This window comes from Chionomys nivalis, chromosome 6, assembly GCF_950005125.1.
Source record: "Chionomys nivalis chromosome 6, mChiNiv1.1, whole genome shotgun sequence".
Classification (NCBI taxonomy): Eukaryota; Metazoa; Chordata; class Mammalia; order Rodentia; family Cricetidae; genus Chionomys; species Chionomys nivalis.
Window position 1 is genome coordinate 40,291,776 of NC_080091.1, and position 24,453 is coordinate 40,316,228.

General features: G+C 45.4%; 1 protein-coding gene across 1 annotated transcript; it reads right to left on the reverse strand.

Annotated features, from left to right (window-relative positions):
- Positions 1–1,003: 1,003 nt before the first annotated feature.
- On the reverse strand, positions 1,004–24,437 carry Nop14 (NOP14 nucleolar protein). The gene is made up of 18 exons (XM_057773205.1): positions 24,144–24,437; positions 19,652–19,786; positions 18,316–18,457; positions 15,574–15,698; positions 15,003–15,137; positions 13,333–13,455; positions 12,705–12,836; positions 10,978–11,281; positions 9,789–9,919; positions 8,798–8,883; positions 7,533–7,668; positions 6,641–6,742; positions 5,868–6,021; positions 4,008–4,167; positions 3,562–3,706; positions 1,610–1,728; positions 1,312–1,467; positions 1,004–1,113 (listed from the first exon to the last, which is right to left on the reverse strand). Exons 1-18 carry the CDS (start codon positions 24,336–24,338, stop codon positions 1,014–1,016), a joined length of 2,580 nt encoding a protein of 859 aa, XP_057629188.1. The 5' UTR covers positions 24,339–24,437; the 3' UTR covers positions 1,004–1,013.
- Positions 24,438–24,453: the final 16 nt, after the last annotated feature.

The following is a 24,453-nucleotide window of genomic DNA, read 5'->3' on the forward strand; positions in this document are numbered from 1 at the left end:
TAGGTGGAGACAGGAAGACGAGGATTCAAAGTCTCCCTCAACCAACTACAGTTTGAGAACAGCCAGAGCAGTGCATGTTAAGACCCTGTCTCCAAAACCCAAAACAAATAACTAAACTTTCAGGCGGAGAAAACAATGACTTTTGCAGTTCATGTTGGTTCTCTCTAGAGGACACACCAGAATGCACCCTTGGGTGATGGCCTCTTCTAGCTGCATTATGTTCCCCTTCTGATGACACAGGACAAGGTTGGGGGTCTATGAACTTTTTGTTGGCATGTCCCGCCATCATAAGATTGAACAGTAAGTCCTCCACTAGATACCTGGTACCAGATTTGGCCCTGCTGTTTCTTGATGCAGTTGGTTACGCAGAGGGCAGAGCCCTGTGGCTGATTTAAAGTGGAGGAATCCCTGAGAGTGGATAGCAGCAGCAGGGCGCTAACCGGCCTAGCTGGTGGGGGTCAGGCCCCAGGCCATTCTAGATTCCTGGCCTGGCAGCCTCTGTCCCTGAAGAATTCTCAGGGAAGTGATAAGGTGACTGCATTTAGGTCGTGTGTGAGGAGATGACTTGGTGGTAAAAACATTATATGGCACACTCACCATATTGATAGCTTGTCAGTTTTATAGGACTGCACAGAATGTTATCCTGGGCCGTGGCTGTCATCTAACAGTGAATAACCTGTGCAGTACTTCTGGTTCTGAGCTCACTCAGGCATCGGAGGCCTTTTTTTTTTTTTTTTCTTTTCTTTGAGACATGGTTTCTCTTTGTAACAACCCTGGCTATCCCAGAACTGGCATTGTAGACCAAGCTGGCCTCAAACTCACAGAGACCTGTCTGCCTCTGCCTCCTGAGTGCTGGGATTTAAGGTCCATGCCACCACCACATGGCAATGGAGGCTGTTTTTTTCAGCCGCTGAGGTGTGTGGCAGGGGAGATGGGATCAGACACTCCACAACGACCCTCCAAAACCCTTCATTACAACACACAATGCACCCTTGCTACATTTACAAAATAATTTATTTTTTGAACTTTTTCCTCTTCAGAGCCTTCCATTCACCTTCTTGTGTGGCCAGGCTGTTAAAAAGCTGCTTTACCTTGCGCTTCCTTTCCGCATCCCTAAAAAAGAGAGAGAAGCAAATGTCACTCTGCACCAGTTTTCAGGATCGCTGGCCTTCCTTCTGTCTGAACACTAACAGTTCAGAACCATACACATCTGGCCAGTCACCATGTTTCCCGGTACTGAGAAAAACCAGTGGCCTACAAGTATGGTGTCCACACAGTGGTGCCCTAGTTCCGTACAGAGTCCTTGCTCACCGTTCCATGATTTCTGAGAGCTGCATCCTGGCCAGGAACTGATTGTCCTTTCGGATCTCCCGGACGGCGCCTTTAAATTCCCGCTTGTGTTTGTGAATTAGTCTTTTCCTTTCCTGCTCTTCCTTGGTGCTGCCTTGTTTCCGTCCAAACTCAAGCCTACAGTTAGAGTCAACGAGGCAGTGGAGGTGAGCCGAGCCTGCCTCAGTACAGCCTCTCCCCGTCACACGCTGTGAACAGATGCTCTGCCCACCCCTAGCCCGTCCACAGTCCTGGTGTCGTCAGGGCACCCAACACTCACACTTTGACGAGCCGGGGGGTGAACAGCTTTAGTGGAACTGGCTTGCTCTTCTCACATATCAGCGGCCGACAGTGCTGCTTTTGGCTTTCTATTTCTGACAGTATGCTTCGAGACAGCTCCTGAGGAACATGGTAATAGCAGGTGCTATGACACCATGAACAAGGTCCCACTTGTCACTGCTCGGTGCAGCTTGGCTGAATCACCATCTTATACACAGGGAATCACATGCGATAATGATCCCTTAAAAACTGAGGTGGGCAAGCCGGGCAGTGGTGGCACATGCCTTTAATCCAAGCATTCAGGAGGCAGAGGCAGGTGGATCTCTGAGTTGAGGCCAGCCTGGTCTACAGAGTGAGCTTCAGAAAAGGCCCTAAAGTTACACAGAGAAATTCTGTCTCAACAATACCACCCCCCAAAAAAAAACACCCCAAAATCTGAGGTGAGTTATTGAACTAGTTCAGCTAATAGGGCCTCTTGCCACCAAGTCGGAGTTCAATCCCTGGAAACTATAAATTCTGAAGGCACTGCCCTCTGACTGGCATGCACGTGCCAATGCATGAGCACACCCCCAACCCCAGGGAGAAAGCTGTAAATGTGAGGGCTTATACCCAGAGATTAGCAGATGGCCTCTATCAGGAGACAGTGGCAGGGCACCACCTGCCCGATTCTGACTAAAATACACAGGACTACCTTCCCAGCCTAGGTGACCTGCAGCGTGTGGAGGCAGCGGCTAGAGCAGCATGAGGGTTTCAGGCAGAACAGGACTTCTCCCAGACAGCTAAGGCACGTCTCTCTCAGGCCCTGGCTTAAAGGAAGCTTACAGAAGCTGGCTCACTGGTGTTGGTCTTGTCCCTTTCCCTCACACAGATGTGTCCTGGAACCCAATTTCCTTGTATTCCTGTACTCACTGCATACTCTTGGCCCATCTGGATGTCACTTGAGAACCCAGGAACTACAAATCTCAGAACCCCAAAAGGCTAGGCCAAATCTGTAGGACTAGAGATCCCTTTAAACAGAAAGGACAAGCCACAGTCATGTCCACAGTGACACAGTAACTCAGTATAGTCAAGGGCTTGCTGCAGACTTGGAGAGCTCAGCCTTGAGGAAAGCCAGGGCGTGCCTTCAAGCGGCACATGTGCGAGTGGCAAGAGATGAGGGCACAATGCGCACAGGGATGGTCAGACAATGGACGAACCACACACAACTCTGGGCAGTGGCCAGGGAAGGCCTGGCAACAGTGGCGGAGAGTCAGACAGCTGAGAACTCCAGGCAGGAAAGAGCAAAGGTGAATGTCACCAAAACTGAGGAAAACGCCCGTGAGAAGTCAGGAGTGCAGGTGGTGGGCAGCACAAGGCAAGGCCGCCCTGGCGTGCGCGGTAGCCTGAGCGTCTGTGTGTTACTGTGAATGGAGATACTACTGAGGTAGGCTATGGAAGTGATACCACGGCTTTTGCTCTGAGGAACCTGGGCTGGCATGTGGATGACTAATGACTTGGAGGGGAAGGATGGAGGCAGGGATCAATCAGGAGCCAAGAAGCGTAAGACGGTGAGGTAGGACAGGGTGGGGGACACACACATGAGGTAGGACAGGGTAGGGGACAGCCTGAGCAGTGAGTGGAAGATCTGCTGACCTCTAGATGTGTGATGGCATAAAAAAAAAAAAAAAAAAAAAAGCCTTGTCTAGACACATGGACGTTCCAAGTAAGTACGTCCCTCAGAGCTTCTTGTCACTCTACAGGGTGAAGGGGCCACCCTCAGAAACTGTGGAGTGAGGTGCTTTGGATGGCCTGGAACCGGAATGGGACTAGGAATCCTCTTAATGTCATTTTATTTTCCATGTGTGCTCATGATTTTGCGGATGGCTCTGGCAGACACTTGCTTCCCAGTGATGACTTTTAAGCTGTGACTTCAGTGACAAAAACATAGCACTAAGCTGGTGGCAGCAAACTCACCTGAAGGTCTTGCGGGAGGCCACAGTCCACAAGGTGCTCGGCCAGGGCTCGGTGGGGCCCCATGATGGCATGGAAGGATGGCAATGCATTGTACATGAGCACACAGTGCTTCAGCAGGCACAGACATGAGGCCAGGCAGGACAGTCTGCAGGGCAAAGGACAACGAAAGGGACCAAGCTCATCATGATGGGTCAACAATGGTGGCAAAATGAAAACTCTCACCCACAGCCTAGGAAACCAAGAGGCACGACATCAGCGAAAGGCCAATGGCTCACTATGGTAGTCAAGGCAATACTGTCGGCCTGGAGAGAAGGAGGCGCAAGAGATGTAACAGTGTCTTTAAGAGGGGAGTTAGGTCCGGTTCCCAATCAAGTCAGCATACTCTGAAAATAATGCTGTCTAGTAGGCCACGTACTCCAAGCTGTCCCTGGGGCATCCACACATACCTTCTATGATTGGCTTCAGTTGCTGTCATGGTGCTCAGGCTACTTGCCCAGTGCAAGGAAAGGCTTCCCCTTCGCCACGTGGCCATATCTGCTTTGTCAGAGACCACAAGCAATTCCGAATTCTTCCCAAGTGCTCTAAAAGGGTGCACCAGAGTGGAACCTGAAACCCAAGCATGTCAGGTCAGAAAGGACCCAGATATTACTGGCTTAGAGGGCGTACTTTGTAGTAGCTCGGCCTTTAAAAGGTGTTTCTTCACTAAGAGACAACTCTTTTCTGCCAAGTCTTGCTACACACCAGTGAAATCAATTGAACTGGGCAAATAAGCATAGAAAGGTTACCTGTGGGGGAAGCTCCAGAGGGGATGGGTGAGACAACATACCCAACTCAACTCAGAAGTCCTGTGAGCAAGACTTCCTATGGCCTTCTCAGGTTACAAATTAGCATTTAGGCCATGGCCTAGACAGGCGACAGCCTTGTTCTCAGAGGGAGGTCAGGCAAAAACAGCACCCTTACAGATAAAAAAAAACCAGAAAGCAAAAATTGGATGCCAAAACCAAAACAGAATGAGGCGTAGCAGGAATGCTGGGGAGTGGGTAGGGGAGCTCACCAGAGCTGGAGCAGGGTGAGAGGATGGAAAGACGGACATCATCAATGCTAGAGGCAGAGGAACACACTGGGAGAGTTCGGGCATGGTTAAATGGAGGTGGCTGGGTACACGAGGGACAAATAGATGGTCACCTTGTTCCAACCCCCAACCAGGCCAAGGGACCACCTTCTGACTCCACTCCAGTACCCGCACTGTCTACAGCAGCGCTCTTTACAGAGAACTACAACATTTTTGACAGGTCATGCTGGATGGCTTGTTCCCAGCCCAAGCTTGATACCCAGGAGCAGGCAGTGTCTGGAGAGCTCTGTGTAGGAACATCACGTGACCGGAGCCCCAAAGGATGGTGGCCACTGGAAGGGTGAACTGAATGACTGACTGGGCCCCGCTTCAGACCAGGGCACCTGCCTGCTGGGACACTTAGTAGCACCACAGCACCCTGTCTCAAACTGTGTCATTTCAGTCTTAAGGGGCCTCGAGGAATGCATTCGGGGCACCATAGAAGCTCCCTGAAGGAGCTGAAGGGAGAGCAGGAACCAGAGAAAGAAATCAGTTAAGATCAACAGACGTGGAACTCTCCCGCTAGCTCTCCTTCCTAGAGACTCAGCTTATAGATAATATACTGAGTGGTGCTGGCCATAAACACAGTAAAAAAGAGAGCTGGGTGTGGAGGTACACGCCTGCTGGCTCAGCTACCTGGGAGGCTGAGGCAGGAGTCATCAGACCTAGGGATCTGAGACCAGCCTAGGAAACAGACTGGTTTTGTTTGTTTTCAACACAGGGCTTCTTTGGGTAGTTCTGGAAGTCCTAGAATTCACTCTAGACCAGGCCTAGAACTGGCCTTGAACTCAAGAGATCTGCCTAACTCTATCTCCTGAGTGCTGGGACTGGGACTAAAGACATATGCCCCCACATCTGGCTGAGACTGTACATTAAAAATCAAAAGGGGGAAGGGGCTCAATCCCTATTACCTCTATTTCCTAAAGAAGTGAAAAGAAGAAATTAGATTAATTTTGACAATGTATTTAGTTCCAAATACTTAAACCTTGCTGAAAGACTTCCCATGGCTTTGGTGTTGCCCTGGAGAGGTGAGTGATCAAGTGTGAAGCTGGTGGGCCCCATGTGTGGGCTGTGCACGCACGGACAGAGAAAGACAGTTGGTGCCTGGATCGAGGACTTCAGAGAGTTTTTTCAATGCTCTCTAAACTTTCCAGAATGAGTATGTTAAAAACAAAAACTCCATAAATCAACTCACCTTGACTCTTAGTGTTTGGAATTGCTATGTAAAGAATCCCAAGAAGAAAATTCAAAAGCTCAGGGATGAATCTCCGAGACAGGGACACATACTCCAGGAATAAGCAGCACACAAACAGGCCTTTTATCACATCTTGTAGAGAGAGGACCGGACACTAGGAAGGAACCCACAGGGACAGTTACTACTTTGGAACCATGTTTGGAATACTGCACTGGGCAGACAATAGCACCCCACTGAGCACCACAGGAAGTCCTGTACCCTAATAAAGAGGCTGATTATGAAGGCTACCTGAACATGGGCCATGGTAAGCCATGTGTCAGTGAAGGAAAAGGAACGCCTGAATAGAGTCCACACGGGATGAACAAGGCCCACCAAACTTGGCTTGTTTTGGAGTCACACTCCCCATATGATCTTGTGCTGCTGCTTCAAACCTTCTATCCCATCCCATCTGGACTAGCTCATGCAGGCAGCTCTGGGCGTGGGACTATGCTGCTGTCTGACGTTGGAACTCTTGATCCCCATTGGTTCTCACAGGCCCTTTAAGATGAACAATTTTGTGCCAAATCCTAACAGGTCAAACTTAGGTTTTGTTATTTCAAAATAGGCTGTTTATACTGTTGAAGCTAGTCTTGAACTGCTGGATTCGTGTGACCCTCCTGCCACTTGTAATTGGGGCCACAGGCTGTACCACTGTGGATGTAGAAATGCACTTTTGTTTAATACAGTCCTGAAATGTGGGGTTGACCCCAGCAACCTTGGAAGATTGAACCCACCTTAGTAAGCATCTGGCTCATGCACATCAGGGCAGGGGTCACAACTGGATGCCAGAAATCAGAGGTTGGAAATAAAAGCCCGGTGATTTTCAAATAAATGAGCTGGAAAGGAAGTGTTCCGGTACAGATTAAAGGGAAAGTGATGTTAAAGAGGTCCCATAGCGGAACTTATCCTGAAAGTCCCGGTGAGGTGCAACAGGCACTGACAAGCTACCAGACCTCACTCTAGGGCAGGGCCTCGCTCACCACCTCCCAGGACACACCAGACTCCTGTGCTTTCCGACACACAGCTGGGCTCACGTGGAATGTCCACAAGGATGAGGCTGTTCCGTGAGCTTGGCAGGGTCTTCAACCCTCACCTCTAGCCTGCAGAAGTGGCGCTTCAGGCTACCAAAGCTGGGGCTAGTGCTTGCCTGCTGGACACCAAGTGATGTCCTGCATTTGCTTGAAAGGAGACAGCCATGTCTCCGCATCCAATACCTGACCTGTAGTTCAACTCTAAGCACATGAGAAAGGAGGAACAGCAAAAGGCACCAAGAAAACCTCCAGTGCACAGAGCTCTGACAATCCGAACCATGCTAACTCACTTCCTTCAGGTCAGGCAGGGACTCTCATTACTCAAGAATGACTAGAATCCTACCCTAGTTTGGGGCAGGGGAAGGAGAGCATCCTGAAACACATCCTGAAAGATACCCGGTCCAGTTAGGTGTTTAGCCACACTCATGGGTAATCTGGGGTGCAGAGGCCCACTGGCTGGACATCAGACTACAGGACAGCCAACCTCTCAAAGCCATAAATGGCATCCAATGCCAGCCATTCTCTGTGGTGATAAAATAAACTTGATTTCCGGTGGCTGAGAAGAAATGATCTGATGAACCTCATCTCTGCTTACCACATCCAACCCTGGAAACAATGCTCGGCCTTTGGTCTCAATCATTTCTTCCATCTCATGCATGGCATCTCGGAGAACAAATTTGACGGAGTCACTTGCAGATTCGGGAAACATCTGGCAAAGATTATATAACTGCCTATTAAACAAAACATAATAGAGATGACTTCAGAGAACAAAAGCAAAAAAACCCCAACAGGCAAATCTCAAAACTATTTTCCTCTGCAGTCGCTTGCTGACTAGGCAAGGAAGAATCAGAAGCCTGCAGATGAATACATAATTCTGTTTTGTGGGTGCTTGGTACTGAACCCCATTTCATGCATTGCAGGCACTACTCCACTGCCGAACTGTGAGCCCAGCCTGATTAATCCACTTTTCTGACTACAATGGCTGACCTTTCTGGTGGTCCAGGTGATACTTCAAGTATCACTTATGATAATATATACCCATGTCCTGAAACCTTGGTCATAGCATTTAAGCGGAGGCGGCAGGAGCATGTGAAGCACCCTGGCTGTTTACAGTATCCATGCTGTCAGGAGCATAAGTGTCGGCCACAGCACACCAGCAGAGCATCTTTCTGTACATGTAGCTGACACAGGCTAGTTAACAGCACAGGAGGAAGTAGCTTGAGAGTGGCCCCTACATGTGTAGATTCTCGCTGATCCCACATCCAGTACACAGCTCCTGACAGAGATCTCTGTTCCTTCTCTTCTTCCAGCCATTGCATAGGGAAGGAGCAGGAAACCAGCATAAGCGTCAGCTTGTAGTAAAGGCCAGAACCCGCTATAGCTACTCCTGTGCAGGATAAGTGGATGTGCTTCCCCAGCAGGCACCCTCAGACTCAAGCAAAGCACTTCCTGTGTGATTCCAGGGAGGCAAGGACTGGTGGGGTGGTAAAGGGTCCCTCCAGCATGCTCCCAAATACCTCTGAAGCCACCCAGAGCTCGAGGTCCAGTGGCAAATGAACACACAGATGAGTACTAATGCTATAAGCTGAAGGGCTCACGAGCTTTCCTTTGGAGTTAACTAGTGGTAACTTAAGATTATCTCATCCCTGCAGTGGTAGTAGCACGTGTCAGAGGGGAAGTCATGGCAGTGGGTATGTGCTGTGAGCCTATACACAGCTCTGAGAACAGTCACCTGCCTGCTAAGGGCACACTAACATTTGACTGTCACAATGATGCCAAGATGTTTAGTGTAACATTAGATAGGAGAAAAACTATTCAATTTAGCCCCATATTCCTCTTAATATAAACATTTTTACTTACACAACCAACTTATCAATGGTCTTGAGGTCTGGTGTACTCTCTGTAGCCAAATCTCCTACGTATTGCAAAAGGAAGCCAAACAATTTCTGCAAGAACATGGATTGGGAGATTACTCAGTACCAAATGCCAAATGCTAAGCCATAGCCTACGAGTCCCAGAACATTTGCCACAGCCTACAACTCCTGGAACACCTCATGCTGGCCGGAGCCCATTGGGAGAATAAACAAAGTGCAAGCAAAAATACTGCTAGAAATTGGGGGACATAGATGAGGAAATAAAGCTAAGGGTCAGGCACATTCTTTATGGAAAGTCAAAGAGTGCATAATTAATTAAAACCAAACAAGGAGCTAGCTATGGTAGCACATGGCCTATTCTCTCAGCACACTGAAGCCAAGACAGACATAAAGTCTGAAGCCATCCTGGGTCACAAAGTACCAGACCCTGTCTCAAAAAACAAAGCAAAGCTGAGTGTGGTGGCTTGCACTTATAATCCCAGCACTTGGGAGGCAGAAGCAGGTGGATCTCTGAGAGTTTAAGGCCAGTCTAGTCTATATAATGACTTTCAGGATATCCAGCAATATATAACGAGACCCCGTCTCAAAAACAAAACAGGAGAAGCAAGAACAACCACATGAATGAGCAAAGCTGCAGCCTTACACTATCTAGATAAGGACGTGATAATCACCCCAGGAATGGGGCAGTAATAGTAACTCATTTTTCCAGTCTTGGCCACTTGGTGGCTGTGAATCTAAGTTTCCTAACATGTGAAACAAGGGTAACAGGGCTGCTGTGAGGCAGAGAGGTACTTGATGTCACGGGAGGCTTTCTCTTCCTCTTTAAATGCTTCCCAGTGTCACCACAGTGATACCAAAAGGAGGCAGGCACTGAGCAGACACCAAGACACTGTACTGTGTACCTCCAAGTAAGTTTAACAGCCACAAAAACAGGATCATGCTGCTATTCCAACACCCACAAATGTACCCCAGCGTACTTCTAACTTTGCTTTGTTTCCGACTGCGAGACTTGGATGGTTGCATTTCTGAATTCTCTCCACCACTAAGAGCTGCTCTTCCGTTGATCTTCCTGATAATAAAGACCTCAGCTCTTCATAGGATTCAGGAGCTATCAAAAACACAAAACAGGGCTGGAGAGATGGCTCAGAGGTTAAGAGCATTGCTTGCTCTTCCAAAGGTCCTGAGTTCAATTCCCAGCAACCACATGGTGGCTCACAACCATCTGTAAGGAGGTCTGGTGCCCTCTTCTGGCCTGCAGGCATACACACAGACAGAATATTGTATACATAATAAATAAATAAATATTAAAAAAAAAAAAAAACACAAAACACATTTCACAGTTAACTTTCAACTGAACAACAACCCACAAGTCTACATACACAGTGTAGGCATGACTACTTCCACTTAACAAAAATGTTATTTAACCTAAGTTTTATATAAGGTGTTTGTCTAACCTCATCCATATCCACTCTTAGCCAAGGAGTCTGACATGACTTAAATGGCCTATATTTGGCTATCATGTACCCAAGGACAGCCCCAAAGAGAAGATGACTCTGACTTTCATCAAGCAGGAATCGGCCTGAAACCCCACAAACCGTGAGGCATCTCTGTGGCAGTGTTGGTTTTAGTATAGACATGCCAGACAGACTTGTGAAGAAAATCCATTCCCTGAGACTCATACACTAAGTCTGGTCCATGGAAGCCAGGTTTACTCATGAGTTATCTTTTCTGGAAGTAACCTTCAGTCAAAGAACAAGTCAGGGTGGCTTTCTATAACTGGAGAGTTTTCTTCTATGAACCAGATCAAACACTGTATTTGGTAGGTGATGGTTGTGGCCAGGCAGTGCAGGTGTAAAGCCATTGTACAGATGGTTCAGGAATCCCATCCTGCTGCTTCAGAAAGGTGCCTCTTCATCTGTGTGCAGCCATGGGACCAATGTCAAATTGATGCTAATATGGGGACCCACAGAAACCAAGAATGACAACTCGTCCACACCGTAAAGACATTACACATGGGAGTGTGACCTTGCACTCACAGTCACATCTCCAGGCAGGGAGACCAACAAGTACATACTGCGGCCCATTATTTGGAAAAGAAAACCCAACAAAGGTGGGGATTGAATCCCAGCCCTACAAACAGAACAGAGAAAACAACCGTGTGCCTACCTGCAAAGACATAGGGCAGCTCAGTCCCAGCAGCCCTTTGAGCTTTCTGATCATCACTTGGCAGTTTTTCCCCAGGAGTCGGATGCTGCTCTTTCTTTGGCTTCTCGTTTTCCTCCTCGCTCTCTATATTAGACTCTAGGTCTGAGTGGCTATCTGAGCCATCGCTTTCCTCTGTGTCCTCCCTGCTCCCATCTTCACCCTCTTCCTCATCACTCTCATCTTCGTCCTCTTTCTGGTCATTCTCTTGGTCGCCTGCTTCCTTGCTTTGCTCTTCCTGGACATCTTCAATGTTCATCTTCCCATCCTAGGAAAAGATCATGGTGACCACAGTCAAACCATTCTGCAGTTACACCAAAACACCATGCCTACGTGGCATCGCACTTTCTTAGCTCCGTGGGCCCCTTGCTCACTTCTGAGGTACCCTAAGCCACAGGAACTGAAGCTCTTCCACAGTGCTTTGGTCTGGGAGCTTGATGCTCAGTGTGGTACTGTGAGAGGCGAGGGGACCACTGAGAGATGAAGCCTGGAGGGAGGTCTTTAAGTCAGGAAGCGCTGCTCTCAGGAGGAATTAGTATGGTTTTTACTCCCAGTTCTTGGAAATTGTTAAGGAACATGCCTGGACCTTTCTCCTCGACTTACTGCATGGCCACATGGCCACTTTCTCTTGCATGCATTTCCATTACTAAGGCCTTTGCCAGGGCTGAGCCAAAGGTGGCAATAAGTCCTTAAAACTTCTATTAGAGTATTCCAGCCTCCCAGAGAACCCTGCAGCTGGGATGCTGGGGAAAGTTTAGCTTCTACCACAGAGCTCAAGGGAGTGAAATGTTGACGGTATCCAGTTCCTTGTGAGGGTTTAACAATACCCAACCACTGGTTTGGGGGCTGAAGAATAGAGTAGATAACAGCAGCTTTGGGGTAGGACCTGCTCACCTAAGTGTTTTTTTGTTTTTGTTCATTTTGGGGGTGGGGGGGACTTTTTTAAACACTCAGTTTTACAAGCCAGAGCCTTCTCAAAACAGTAGGCCCACGTACTTCCCTTCCCTAAGCCCTAGCTAATACAGTATTTAAACACTAATACTTTATAAATGTTATGAATTAAAATCTACACCACTACCGAAGATATAACAAAGTGGCAGAGTGCATGCCTAACATATACAAGGCCTTCTAATAGATACCTAATATATATTCAGCCCTCAGCACCATACAGTAAATAAATGGCACCTAGGCTAGGAACTAATTATTTCACTCATGGTGGCAGATTCCTCTAGTCCCAGTATCTGGAAGGCAGAATTGTGAGTTCCAGCCTAGTTTGGGCTATACGCCAAGCTCACACCTCAAAAACAAACAAACAAATAAGCAAATAAATATCTAGTTAAAACCCAATAACAATAGTTGTTATTATTACGCAGAACTTGACCATGGGTTAGCTCTGTCAATAGTATACTGAATTAAAAAAGATCATCAGTTTAAATACATTAAAAATGCTAGGTGTATGGCACCAAGTGAGAGACAGCAAGTCTAGCCTGTGTGGTTCTGTCCCAGCTCCCTCTCCGGACGGAAGGACAACACCATTGTTGCCGTCTTCTCTATACAGTTTGGCACTTGCCATGGCATAAATATACTAAGAAAACGTGATAGAAATTGTTTTCAATTTTCCAGCTCTAATGGATCCCTTGAATAGACCATGTGGTTTTTAAATTTAAAAAGGTGGGGGGCACAGAACTTACTTTGTAAGAAAGCAAACGTCTATCATCTTTATCAAGTATAAAGCCATCATTTAAATCATCTGCTGACATATGTTTTGGTTTCTTTTTATTTTCATCTTCATCTTTTCCAAGCATTCTTCGAAGTCTTTCAGCCTGAGGCAGTAATATAAAAGAGAAATCATACTCTTTGCTGTATACATAGATTCATCAAATAGATACATAGATTCATCAGATCTAACTAGAAACACTCAGGGTACAGAAGAGGCCGCTGACACAGCGTGTTAGAACAGCCAGCTGAAGAGTATTTTTCTATTTCATTTGTTTAAACACAACAAAGCTAAAACACCGAATGCCCAGGTAACAGTTTAGAAGGCGAAGTACTCACTCACCTGTCAGCAGTTGTTTGTGGGAGAGGTGTTACCAAGAAAGACCTTGTATACTGTTTGTATTTTATTTCATATTGTTACTTTTATAAATAAAGACATTTATGTCTGTACTAATGTAAAATTAAACACAGCACATTTCTGCCAATTTTCAAGATAAAGCGGAAAAACTTATGAAAAAGAGTCAGCATTCAGGCCTTACACGAGGGAGCTGAGTCTCTTGGGTGTCCAGCTGGGCTGTCCCCTCAGTTACAAGTCACCCATACCTCCAATTTCCTGAGCCGCTCTTGCTCTTCCTTTGCTAACTCCTCTTCTGTTTTCATCCTGTTAGAGGGCTGCGCCTTCATTTCAAAGCCAAGCTCACGAACCATCAGATCATATGCATCCGGCTAAGGTAAAATAAGAATTTTTCAGGATTTTTTTTTTTTAAAGATTTATTTATTTATTATGTATACAACATTCTGCCTCGATGTATGCCCGCACGCCAGAAGAGGGCACCAGATCTCATTACAGATGGTTGTGAGCCACCATGTGGTTGCTGGGAATTGAAATCAGGACCTCTGGAAGAGCAGCCAGTGCTCTTAACCTCTGAGCCATCTCTCCAGCCCCTTTCAGGATTTTTTACAAAAAGTAAAGAATATTCTATTAATGACTAGACAGCATCATATAAGGAAGGGGACAAACCATGCCTAAGTCTTATCTTCTCCGCAGAAAACTGCTCCGGGGGCTGGAGAGATGGCTGAGTAATTAAGAACACTTGCTTCTTGCAGAGAATGAGAGTTAGGTCTTTGGCATCCATATTCCACAGCTCCAGTAGATGCCACCCACTGCTGGCCTCCACAAGCACCCATAAGCATGTACACATTATCTCCCACTCCAATAAATACACAAAAGCAGGCTGTTCTAATTGGCCCTAAACACTGAGAAAGGTAGACATGTGTGTTACATGGATATTTTAATCCCAGCACTCGGGAGGCAAAAAATTATTCTCAAAATATATCAGCTGCTGGGTATAATGGTCACTTGAGAGGAAGTGGCAGCTGAATCAGGAGGACAAAGTCACTCTTGGAGAGTTCAAAGCCAGGTCTATCCTACATGAAAACCTATCAAAAAATACAAAATAAAAAAATAAATAAAAGAACTAACTCCCAAACAAACCCACTCCACCCAAACCTATCTATCTTTAACAAAAATAAACATCACTCAGCTGAGTATTAAACCCGTAACACGGGAAATTATATCAGTAACAACAAGTATAAGGCTGGCTCAGAAAGATACATACATGTCATGCTGCAATATAATCTGGTGAAGTCCTATTTCTTTGGTAGACTCTCACTACTAAACAAATGGACCATTTTTCAACAGTTTAGGGGAAATGTAAAAAGCAACACTGTCAAGAGGAAAAGAAATTAAACAAATGCGTATTAAACATATTACACATGAATATAAGGGTACGCAGCACATGTACCACCTTCCCATGTTTCTAACCTAAGGTACTTCTCACCCAAGACACCTATAGCTGACTCCACAGAGAAGAGGTAACTCTGGGTCACTTCTACCCTATATAACTAATGCAATGAACTAACTGAAAGCTGGGCACAGTGCCACATGCCTTATTCCCAACAGGAGGAAGAGGCAGGCAGATCTCTATGAAATTGAGGCAAGCCTGTCTGCAGAGAGACTCTGTCTAGGCCAGCCAGGCTGCATGGAGAGACTCTGTCTCAAAAACACAAAACAAAACAAACAAAACAAACAGAAAAAAAAAAAGAAAAGAAAAGAAACTTTTGACTAAAAACAAGGCCAGCAAAATGGCTCAGTAGGCCCAGGTTTGCACACATATTAAAACCTGCCCTAACAGGAAAGAGCCAGAGATACTGAAACGTCAAGTCAACAGACTTTAAGTTTAGTGTTGCTTCTTGTGAAGGGTGCTGCCCACCTGGGGTTTTTCCTTTTTCTCTTTGTTTTCTGACTTCTGAGGTTTACGTGACAGGAGAGTTTGGATTTCTTTCCAGTCTTGGTCTAGCTTCTCTGTGAGCTCGAGGGCATCTTCTCTTTGAGCCTGTCTTTCCCTCTGGGGCGGGAGGAGAACAGCAAACACATATCATACACCATTATTATCAGACTTCCATGAGTGGCCTGGTATCAAGGCTAAGAACACACAATGACCTACTTAATACCAAATGCATCAACATGGAATAAGGTATCAAAAGCCAGTATCTTAAATGTAAATCTCTAAGGTCAAAGAGAAGTAACTTCCGGCAACTATGTATTCAGATGCTCTGGAGAGCAGTACACTGCAAGTTTAATAATCAGTACTGTTTTGCGAATACTAAAGCCAACAAATACCATCAGAAGTATATCCTTAATGAGATCTAGAATATTCCTTTTCAAAATGAGTGGTCCTATATTAAATTCAGATAAAAATTAAATATAACTGATAAATGTACACGGGAAGAAAACCTGACGTATTTTGGAGCTGTCCACATTAAGAACATTAGCCCGCCCACCTTCTCTTGCTTTGACTTCGCAATGAGCTCTTCAATCAGTTCTTTCCGTGACTTTGGCTTATCTCCATCTTCACCCTCCTTCTGAGATGCATTCCCACCACCAAAGTGGGCAGCAGTAAGCTCAGCTGGAAACAAATAGCAGAAGATATTAGAAAGCCCAGGTTCTAACTTTAACAATTTTGGTGTAGAACTGTCAATATTTCTCCAGAGGTACTTTTAAACACAATTATTTTTAGATGGGATGTGTGTGGGCACTGTGTGCCCAGGCAACCGTGGCGACTTCAGAGGACAGTGTCAGCTCTCTTATTCTACTGTTATGTGGGTCTCAGGCTTGCGTTGTTGGCCCTCGCCTAGAATAACTTTGAAATTCTCACAACTGGCATAAAGTCACCGGCACAATGACACTTAAGGAAATGCTGCTTCAAGGACACTGAGACTTATCACATTACCCTAGCCACAACCCAAGGAAACAATATGCAGCCTTTATTGTTTATCTGTTTTCATAAACACTAACATATCTAGAAAAGCAGACGGGAATCAGAGTCTTGGAGGGAGAAGAGTCCGGGAGCAACAAATGGCAGGCATCCCTGCCTCCTCCTACACAAAGGCCCCGAGCCAACACTGAGAGCAAGAACCATTAAGGCTCCTCATCTTATTCTATCTGTCACAAAAGATAAACACTGCAGGAGCCATCAAATGTGGAAGAGAAAGAATTTAAAAAACAAAACAACGAAACCAAAACCAGTTTCTCAGATGTAAACTGATTTGCCTAGAACAGAAAATGAATGTTTAGAATCTTTTTCCAGCTTAGTCTTATCCAGCAGCCCCCTAGAATGCCAAGCCTTTATCCAGACCTGCAGGCTTTTGATCCATGTTCCCGTTATGCCCTGGACCCTGAGCCAATCATACTTCCTGTGTGAGCTGCCATTTAGCTAAACCGAATTCTACATTTGCTCCCTGCTGACATGGTTACTGGTGATAGTGCAGTGGTGAAAAGAAAACCTCATTTCAAAAACAAGCTCTCAAAGCACAGCCAAGCACCTCTGGGTACTGAGAAGGAATGCCCACTACTTACTCAGAACTGCTCAGAACAACTCCCACCCCCTCCCTCGATCACTCCATCCTATACCCTCTTAGCTCTCGAGGGTGGCACAAGTGAGTCTACCCACTCCCCTCATTTCCCCATCAGTTTTTCTTACTTTAACAGACCATCATCCCCTTATTGCTTCCATGATGAAACAAAACACAACTTTAAGCCACTCTTTCCAATTTTTGGTCTTCCAGTAAAGTCTCCTGAGTTGGCTCTGCTTCATCTTCAGGCTCCCTGTCTTCAGGCATTGCTCTAGCTCTCCTGTGGAGTCTTACTGACTCACAGGCCAGCTCTTACTCTCCTTCACATAAGTAGTGCATGTACACCACTCTCTCCATAAAGTACTCTATTTAGCTTCCAGCCACCATGCCCAGTGCATTCTGACTTTGCCCCTTCTCCGATTCACGTTTCAGCTCTTTTTATTTGTTTTTAGTGTGTGTGTACGAGTGGGAGAGGACACTGGGAGTCCTGCTCTATGTGCTCCTCCTATTCCCGTGGGACAGATCCTTTCACTGAACCTAGCCAGCCCCTACCAGCCCCAGGGGTCCTCCTATCTTTCTGCCTCCATACTGCCAGGTTTAGAATTTTGTTTTGTTTTTTAAGGCAGGGTTTCTGTGCAGCCCTGGCTGTCCTGAAACTCCACTCCGTAGACCAGGATGGCCTCTTAACTCACAGATTTTTTTTTTAAAAAATAATGTTTCTTAAAATTTTTATTATTGAGTCAGGCAATGGTGGTGCATGCCTTTAATCCCAGCACTTGGGAAGCAGAGGCAGGTGGATCTCTTGAGTTTGAGGCCAGCTGGTCTATAGAGTGAAGTTCCAGAACAGCCAGGGCTGCACAAAGAAACCCTGCCTTGAAAACCAAAAATCAAACAAGATAATCATAATAATTTTATTATCATTATTGTGTGTGTGCTTGAGTGTGTATGATTAGAGTGGAAAACGGGACTGTTTGAGCCACACCACACATGTAGAGGTCAGAGTAGACCTTTTTGGAGTTAGTTCTTTCTACTTTTACTTAGGTCTTGATCTCAGATTGCCAGGCTTGAGGGGCAAGAACATTTTACTCACTGAGCCATCCTGCTGGCTCCACACCTGGCCTTTCTTTTTGTGGGTGCTAAGGAGCCTCGTGCTTGCACTGTTACCCACAGAGTTGTCTCCCCAACCCATGCCATCTCTTTTTTATGTGTCCTTGTTCCTTTGGTGACCTTGTTGACTTCTGGTTCCTATCTCTCCAGCTGCCCGTGGGTGTTTCATTGTTGAGTCCCCATCTGCCTCACAGCTCTCCCCATTTCAGTGAACAGACAACCCAGTTTCCTCAGGATCAGGCCAAGACCTTTATAGTCACCTCTGATTCGCCTTTCTCCCTTATTCACTGCTAAATCCTGTCAGGATGTCCTATCAGACAATGGAATGCTGTGACATAAAAGTCTCAGTGGTTATCCTTGCCAAAACCAAACTTCCCTGGAGCCCATAAAGGCATTGATCACATACCATCCTAAAGTTCTGAAACAAACAAAACAAAGAACAAAAGCAAAAACCCTGTGGGGTTTATCAAGAGGTTAAAATACCATTTTCTGGAGAAAGTCTAATACTGAATACACTGTCCCTTGCTCCAAACTATGAGGTTTCTGTGTGGCACCTCCACTCACCAGACAGTGTTCCTCGTTCTTCAGTGTCACTGTCACTATCCACGATGTCATTATGCTTTTCAATGTCAGCCAAAGACTGGCCATAATGAGTTAATTCTTCATCTTCATTCAGATTGTAGATATTTTTTTTCTCATGATGTCGCTTGGCAAAAAGAAGTTATAATCAGTTACCTAAAATTATTACATTTATCTCCTAGAAAATTAGTTATTTTCCTCTATATGTGAAATATGACAGCACAAATGAGTCTGAAGATTATTCGGAATCATCTACAAGATGACTGAAATATAAGCACGATTTCTAGAGAAAACTCTTAGTAAGTCAATGGACTGGGCCAAGCTACTGCTAAGTCACTCCCATCAGCAATGGTCCTCCACTCACTTGTTCGCCATCCAACAAAGCTGAAGACAGGACCTGGCTAACAACTCCACCCCTGTTACTGCTCACCCTCGTTAAGATATTCATCTACTCATTAGCTACTATCTTTAAAAGTGCCTTCCTCTCTGTCTACCCGAGATATACCCTGTGCGTGGCAGGCAAACAACTCAGAGGTGTAAATGAACAAGAAGAAATGTTGTGGGATATTTGTTGTGTGAAGATACATTACAAACGTCCAATAACTAGGCAGGAGGTATAGAAGGGACTTCTGGGCAGAGACAGGGGAAGTAGGAGACGAATCTAGGCACATACCACATGACAGTATGACATGGAGGGAGTCAAATTACAGAATGAAAGCTAAAAAACTACAAGGCAAAATGTAGATTAATATAAATGGGTTAATTTAAGTTGTAAGAGCTAGTGGGACAAGCCTAAGCTAAGGCCGAGCTTTTGTAACTAATAAGAAGCCTCTCGGGGCTGGAGAGATGGCTCAGAGGTTAAGACCATTGCCTGCTCTTCCAAAGGTCCTGAGTTCAATTCCCAGCAACCACATGGTGGCTCACAACCATCTGTAATGGGGTCTGGTGCCCTCTTCTGGCCTGCAGGCATACACACAGACAGAATTTTTTTTTTTTTTTTTTTTTTTTTGATTTTTGAGACAGGGTTTCTCCCTAGCTTTTGTTTCCTGTCCTGGAACTAGCTCTTGTAGCCCAGGCTGGCCTTGAACTCACAGAGATCCGCCTGCCTCTGCCTCCCGAGTGCTGGGATTAAAGGCGTGTGCCACCACCACCCGGCCAGACAGAATATTGTATACATAATAAATAAATATTAAAAAAAAAAAGAAGCCTCTGTATTGTTATTTGTGACCTGGTGGCTGACAACAAAGCTTGCTATAGTAAGCTTGGCTTGCCTTGTGTAAAAATTTAGAGCAAAGACACCCCACCCCCATTTTTTTCATACCTGTTGCTCCAGGGCAAACCTCTTCATCATCTTTTCCTCTGGACTTATGTTGCTATTATACTCCCCAAAGCGTTTATCTGAAAACACATTGGACTTGTTCCTTTCTTTGTACTCCTTTAGTAAAGTCTGTGTTCGCTGAAAAACAGATCATACACAAATAATTCTCACACAAAGCTCCTATAATATTCACTGAAGAGGCCACAAGAAGGGGCTGTGAGGTTGAGAGCTATACAGTATGATATCGAAGTTGTTAACATGTTTTCATCAATGACAGGCCTTCCCTAGTGGGGATAGAATTTTGAGAAGAGAAATTTTGAGAAAAGTATAAGTCAGCTTGCACTAGATGGTGATGAGATAACCATTCTCCTCGTTGGAATCTCCTTGTCAGTGCTGAAAGTTGTAGAAGCTGTGTTACAATCTGGGAATATTTACCGCAGGCATGATTCATGTGGAAAAGTATGCAGATCTCTTCCACAGAGAGGAGGGAGCTTACTTCCCACTGAACATATCCCAGAAAACGTATAGTTATGCTTTCATGTGTGGAACTATATTATAAGTGAGTTTATCAAGTGGCAGCACAGTTCACTCTACCCCTTAAAATATCGTTTAGCTTGATATCCTATGCACAGAACAACTAATAGCAAGTAGCGAAAATCTGGGTATCCTTCGAATAGGATAAACACATTCAGTATTAGTCAGCCCTAAAGCAAGACAAGGATGGATAGACGCAAGGAATGGCAATGGCCTCAAGAGATATGAGATGCTATAATAGCAACTTTCATTCAGTGAAGAGATTCCTTTTTTAAAACAAGCAAGCAAGCAAGCAAACAAACAAACAAACCTAGCCTCAATAGCCCTTGGTGGCCTGGGATTCCCTCTGTGGTCAAGGATGGTCTCAAACTTCTGATTCTCCTGCTCCTTTTCTGGAGCGCTAGGATTTCAGCATGTACCACTATACCAAGCTTTTTGCAGAAATTTTTACATTTGCTAATAGCTTGTCATTTGAGAGCATTTATACACCAACCAATGCCAAAAGCAGTATCAGTGTAGAATCATCAAATAACAAAAGGCCAATTCAGTGGTTTCATAAATCCACAATTAATGAGGTATCTTTTAGACACTCGAAACTTCTAATTTAGAATAATTTCTAAACAGATCTGAGTGCTTTTGCATATTTTTCACGGCTATCTACATACACTGACCATGCCACACCAAGACTCAAGGGGCATGGAGAAATTAGCAAAGATGGAGGAGCGATGTCTCATCCCGACACAGCCATTAACTGCAGGGGCTGGGCTCCAGTTGGTATGAGATCTTGCACCTCTGTCTTCTCCTCACAAAAGCTGGGTAGGTTCAAAGTATGATCACAAAATCCCACCAACTTGGCAAACTCTCCATCTTTCCATCCCAAGTAGCTATATTAGTAAGAGGAAGTAGTCACTTTCTTCAGACAACCACTGGGAGGATTGTATGCTTGAGCAAGAGATCATTTACAAGCAGAGTAATTGCTTCAGTATGTGATGCTGGGAGAGCAGCGTGGACATGGATCTTAACCCTAACTTGTTTGACTGTTCTTTCTCAACCTCTTCAGGTATAAAATGGTGGTAGTGGCTGGGTGGTAGTGGCCTGGGCTACAAGAACTAGTTCCAGGACAGGCTCCAAAGCTACAGAGAGCTACAGAGAAAGCCTGTCTCAAAAATCAAAAAAAAAAAAAAAAAAAAAAAAAAAAAAAAAAAAGGTGGTAGTGTTATTTCTCTCATAAAGCTGGCTATGAGGATTAAATTTATGCTTTGTTCTTTTCTTTCTTTCTTTCTTTCTTTCTTTTTTTTTTTGTTCGCTTTTTGAGACAGGGATTCTCTGTAAAACAGTCCTGGAACTCTGTAGACCAGGCTAGCCTCAAACTCAGAGATCCGCCTGCCTCTGCCTCCTGAGTGCTGGGATTAAAGGTGTGCGCCACCACTGCCCAGTTAAACTCATGTTTCTTAATACAATACCTGATCTACTGTATGGGATCTGTAACTTTATTAATAGCTTTGCCTTTCTAATTAAGTTTGGAAACTGAGGCATAACTGGAAGGTAATGGTATTGCGACTCTCCTTGTACTCCTACAGTGAAGTGCTACTTCAAAGCACTGTGGTTAATCAGAGGAAAGGAAGCAACCATGATAGCCATTTATATTCAAATGAGTAGCACTCAGAAAATACTCTGGCCTGTAGCATGGGCCCCGTGTGCATACATCAAGCTTAGAGTCAACTGTGAGATCTACTGTTGCTCCAGATGGCTCAGAGACCTTTGACTCTGCGCCTTACCCTTCCCTATTTCAGTGCAATGAGCCTCCAACTTACCTCTTCATTCTGGCCCATTCACCATATGGGGTTTGAATATGACTCTGAACAATTTTCTGATATTCTACATTACTTCCTCCTGACCATGACCTCTGAACGTTCCCAGCTTCTACTTCTGATTTCTTCCACTATTTGAATTTCTGCTGTTGGCCAAGTGATTGGAAATTCAAAAAGGAACTGTGGTCCTTCTCATTCATATTAGAGGAATGCACACATTTTCCTATTTGGTTTGTGGAATGTGAAAAATAATACCTGAACTGGTACTTTCGAACCTCTGGGAGTTTAGGCAAGTCTTTTTTGAGAAATTGAGTTGCAAGAGACAAAACCAAGACAACAAGCCAAGTAGAGATGGCTCACTATCCACTAAGTGTGCTATTTTAATTAGTGCTCACAAGTGGCAGGGTATGTTCCATTATGGCATGAAGCCCAAGCCTTTACTGGGAAAGGCAGATGTGCTCTTTAGAGGCTACATTTGTCCCCTCTGTCTATAATGTACCGTGTGAATTACCAGAGTCAGTCATTTGTGTTTCCTACAACGCATACAGGACAGCGTCAGCTCCTTGCAGTACAGATATTTTGCCCAATTCAAAAGATATTTCATTCAGTTTAAAGAGCGCATGTGAAATGCATCCTTTACAACAAAGTACAGATTAGGAGCCGTGAAGGGCAAAGGCCAAGTCTGACTTATCTCCCCTACAAATATTACCAATAATTCTAACCCATTAATTTTTCTCAAAGTAACCATAAATTGTTTTTGGTTTTAAGTTTATTTATTTATTTGTGAGACTCAACTGGAAGTTTTGGGTCTCACTATGTGGCCCTTGCTGGTCTGGAACTCACTACAGAGACGTAGATCAGGTTGGCCTTGAACTCAAGAGATCCAGCTGCCTCTGCTTCCCCAGAGTTTAAAAGCATGCCCCACAACAGGCAGCCACAAATTCCTTTTTATTTAACTATTGATTGATTGATTTTTTCTCTGGAGTCTGTTCTGGTACTGGCTCTGCAGCCCAGGCTGGTCTCGAACTCACAAGGATCTGCTTGCCTCCCGAAGATTAAAGGAATGAGCCACCACTACCCAACTACAAATTCCTTTTTAAAAGCCCAAGGGACACCAACAGCTACATATAGAACACCATTTGTTGAACTGAATTCGGAAGGAAGGTACAAAATACGCCTGAGATGGTGCCATAAGAACAAGGATGGGCCGGGCGGTGGTGGCGCACGCCTTTAATCCCAGCACTCGGGAGGCAGAGGCAGGCGGATCTCTGTGAGTTCGAGACCAGCCTGGTCTACAAGAGCTAGTTCCGGGATAGGCTCCAAAACCACAGAGAAACCCTGTCTCGAAAAACAAAAAAAAAAAAAAAAAAAAAAGAACAAGGATGGAAGTTATGAGGTTATTCATAAAAGATACCATTTTTAAAGTTACTTCCCAAGGGACAAGCTCATGTAATTCAGAGGAAGGACATTTTTCATACATTCAAAGAGCATGGGTTGCATACTGGCATGATCAAAGCCTAAAGCACAGGTCAGCTCTGAGCTCAGTGATTAACTATGCCTAAGCCTTAGGTCCTGAGGCGTCAAGGAGGAGTCAAAAAGAACCTGGAAAATCCCAAAGAAGAGTTTTCAAAGGGCATTCGAACCCAAAGAAAGCAGAGGCAATGCTATGCAAGTCATGGTCTCCGTGCTACTTTAAGGCCAACTTGACACAAAGTATAATCTCTAAAAAAAGGAAACTTCAATTGAGAAAATGCTTCCATAAGATCTGGCCGCAAGCAAGCCTAAAGAGCATTTTCTTAACTACTGATTGCCAGGAGAGAGCCCAGCCCACTGTGGGTGGGGCCACGCCTGGGCTGGTGGTCCTGGGTTCTATGAGCAGGCAGAGCAAGTCATGGAGAATAAGCCAGTAAGCAGCACCCCTCCATGGCTTCTACATCAGTGCTTGCCTCCAGGTTCCTGCCCTGTTTGAGTTCCTGCCTTGAATTCCCTCAATAATGGACTACGGTACAGAGGTGTAAGTCAAATAAACCCCCCTTTCCCTAAGTTGGTCATGGTGCTTCATCATAGCAATAGTAACCCTTACTAAGGCAGTCTCCAAGAAGTACCTAACTAGCCACTGGGGAAGCCAGATCCTTGCAGCGTCCACTCACCTTCCGAATGGCTCGGGCGCGGGACACTCCGGGTAGCCCCACATCGTGGCGCGTCTTCCTGCCGAGGATCTGGAACTTCTGCCTGTTGACTTTCACTTCAAACGGGTTTGGGTTAGTCTTCGCCGGTCCTCCGAACGCCCCTGCGGACGCTTTATGAACCTGCCTCCGCGCCCCAGCCCGCTTCGCCTTCCCCATGACATTCACTCTGCCCCACTTAGGAAAACAGTGTCCACAGACCCTTCAAACCGCAGCAGGTTGCCTCCAGAAACGTGCGCTGAGGGTGCAAAAACCCGCCCAGCCTCGTCTCGCA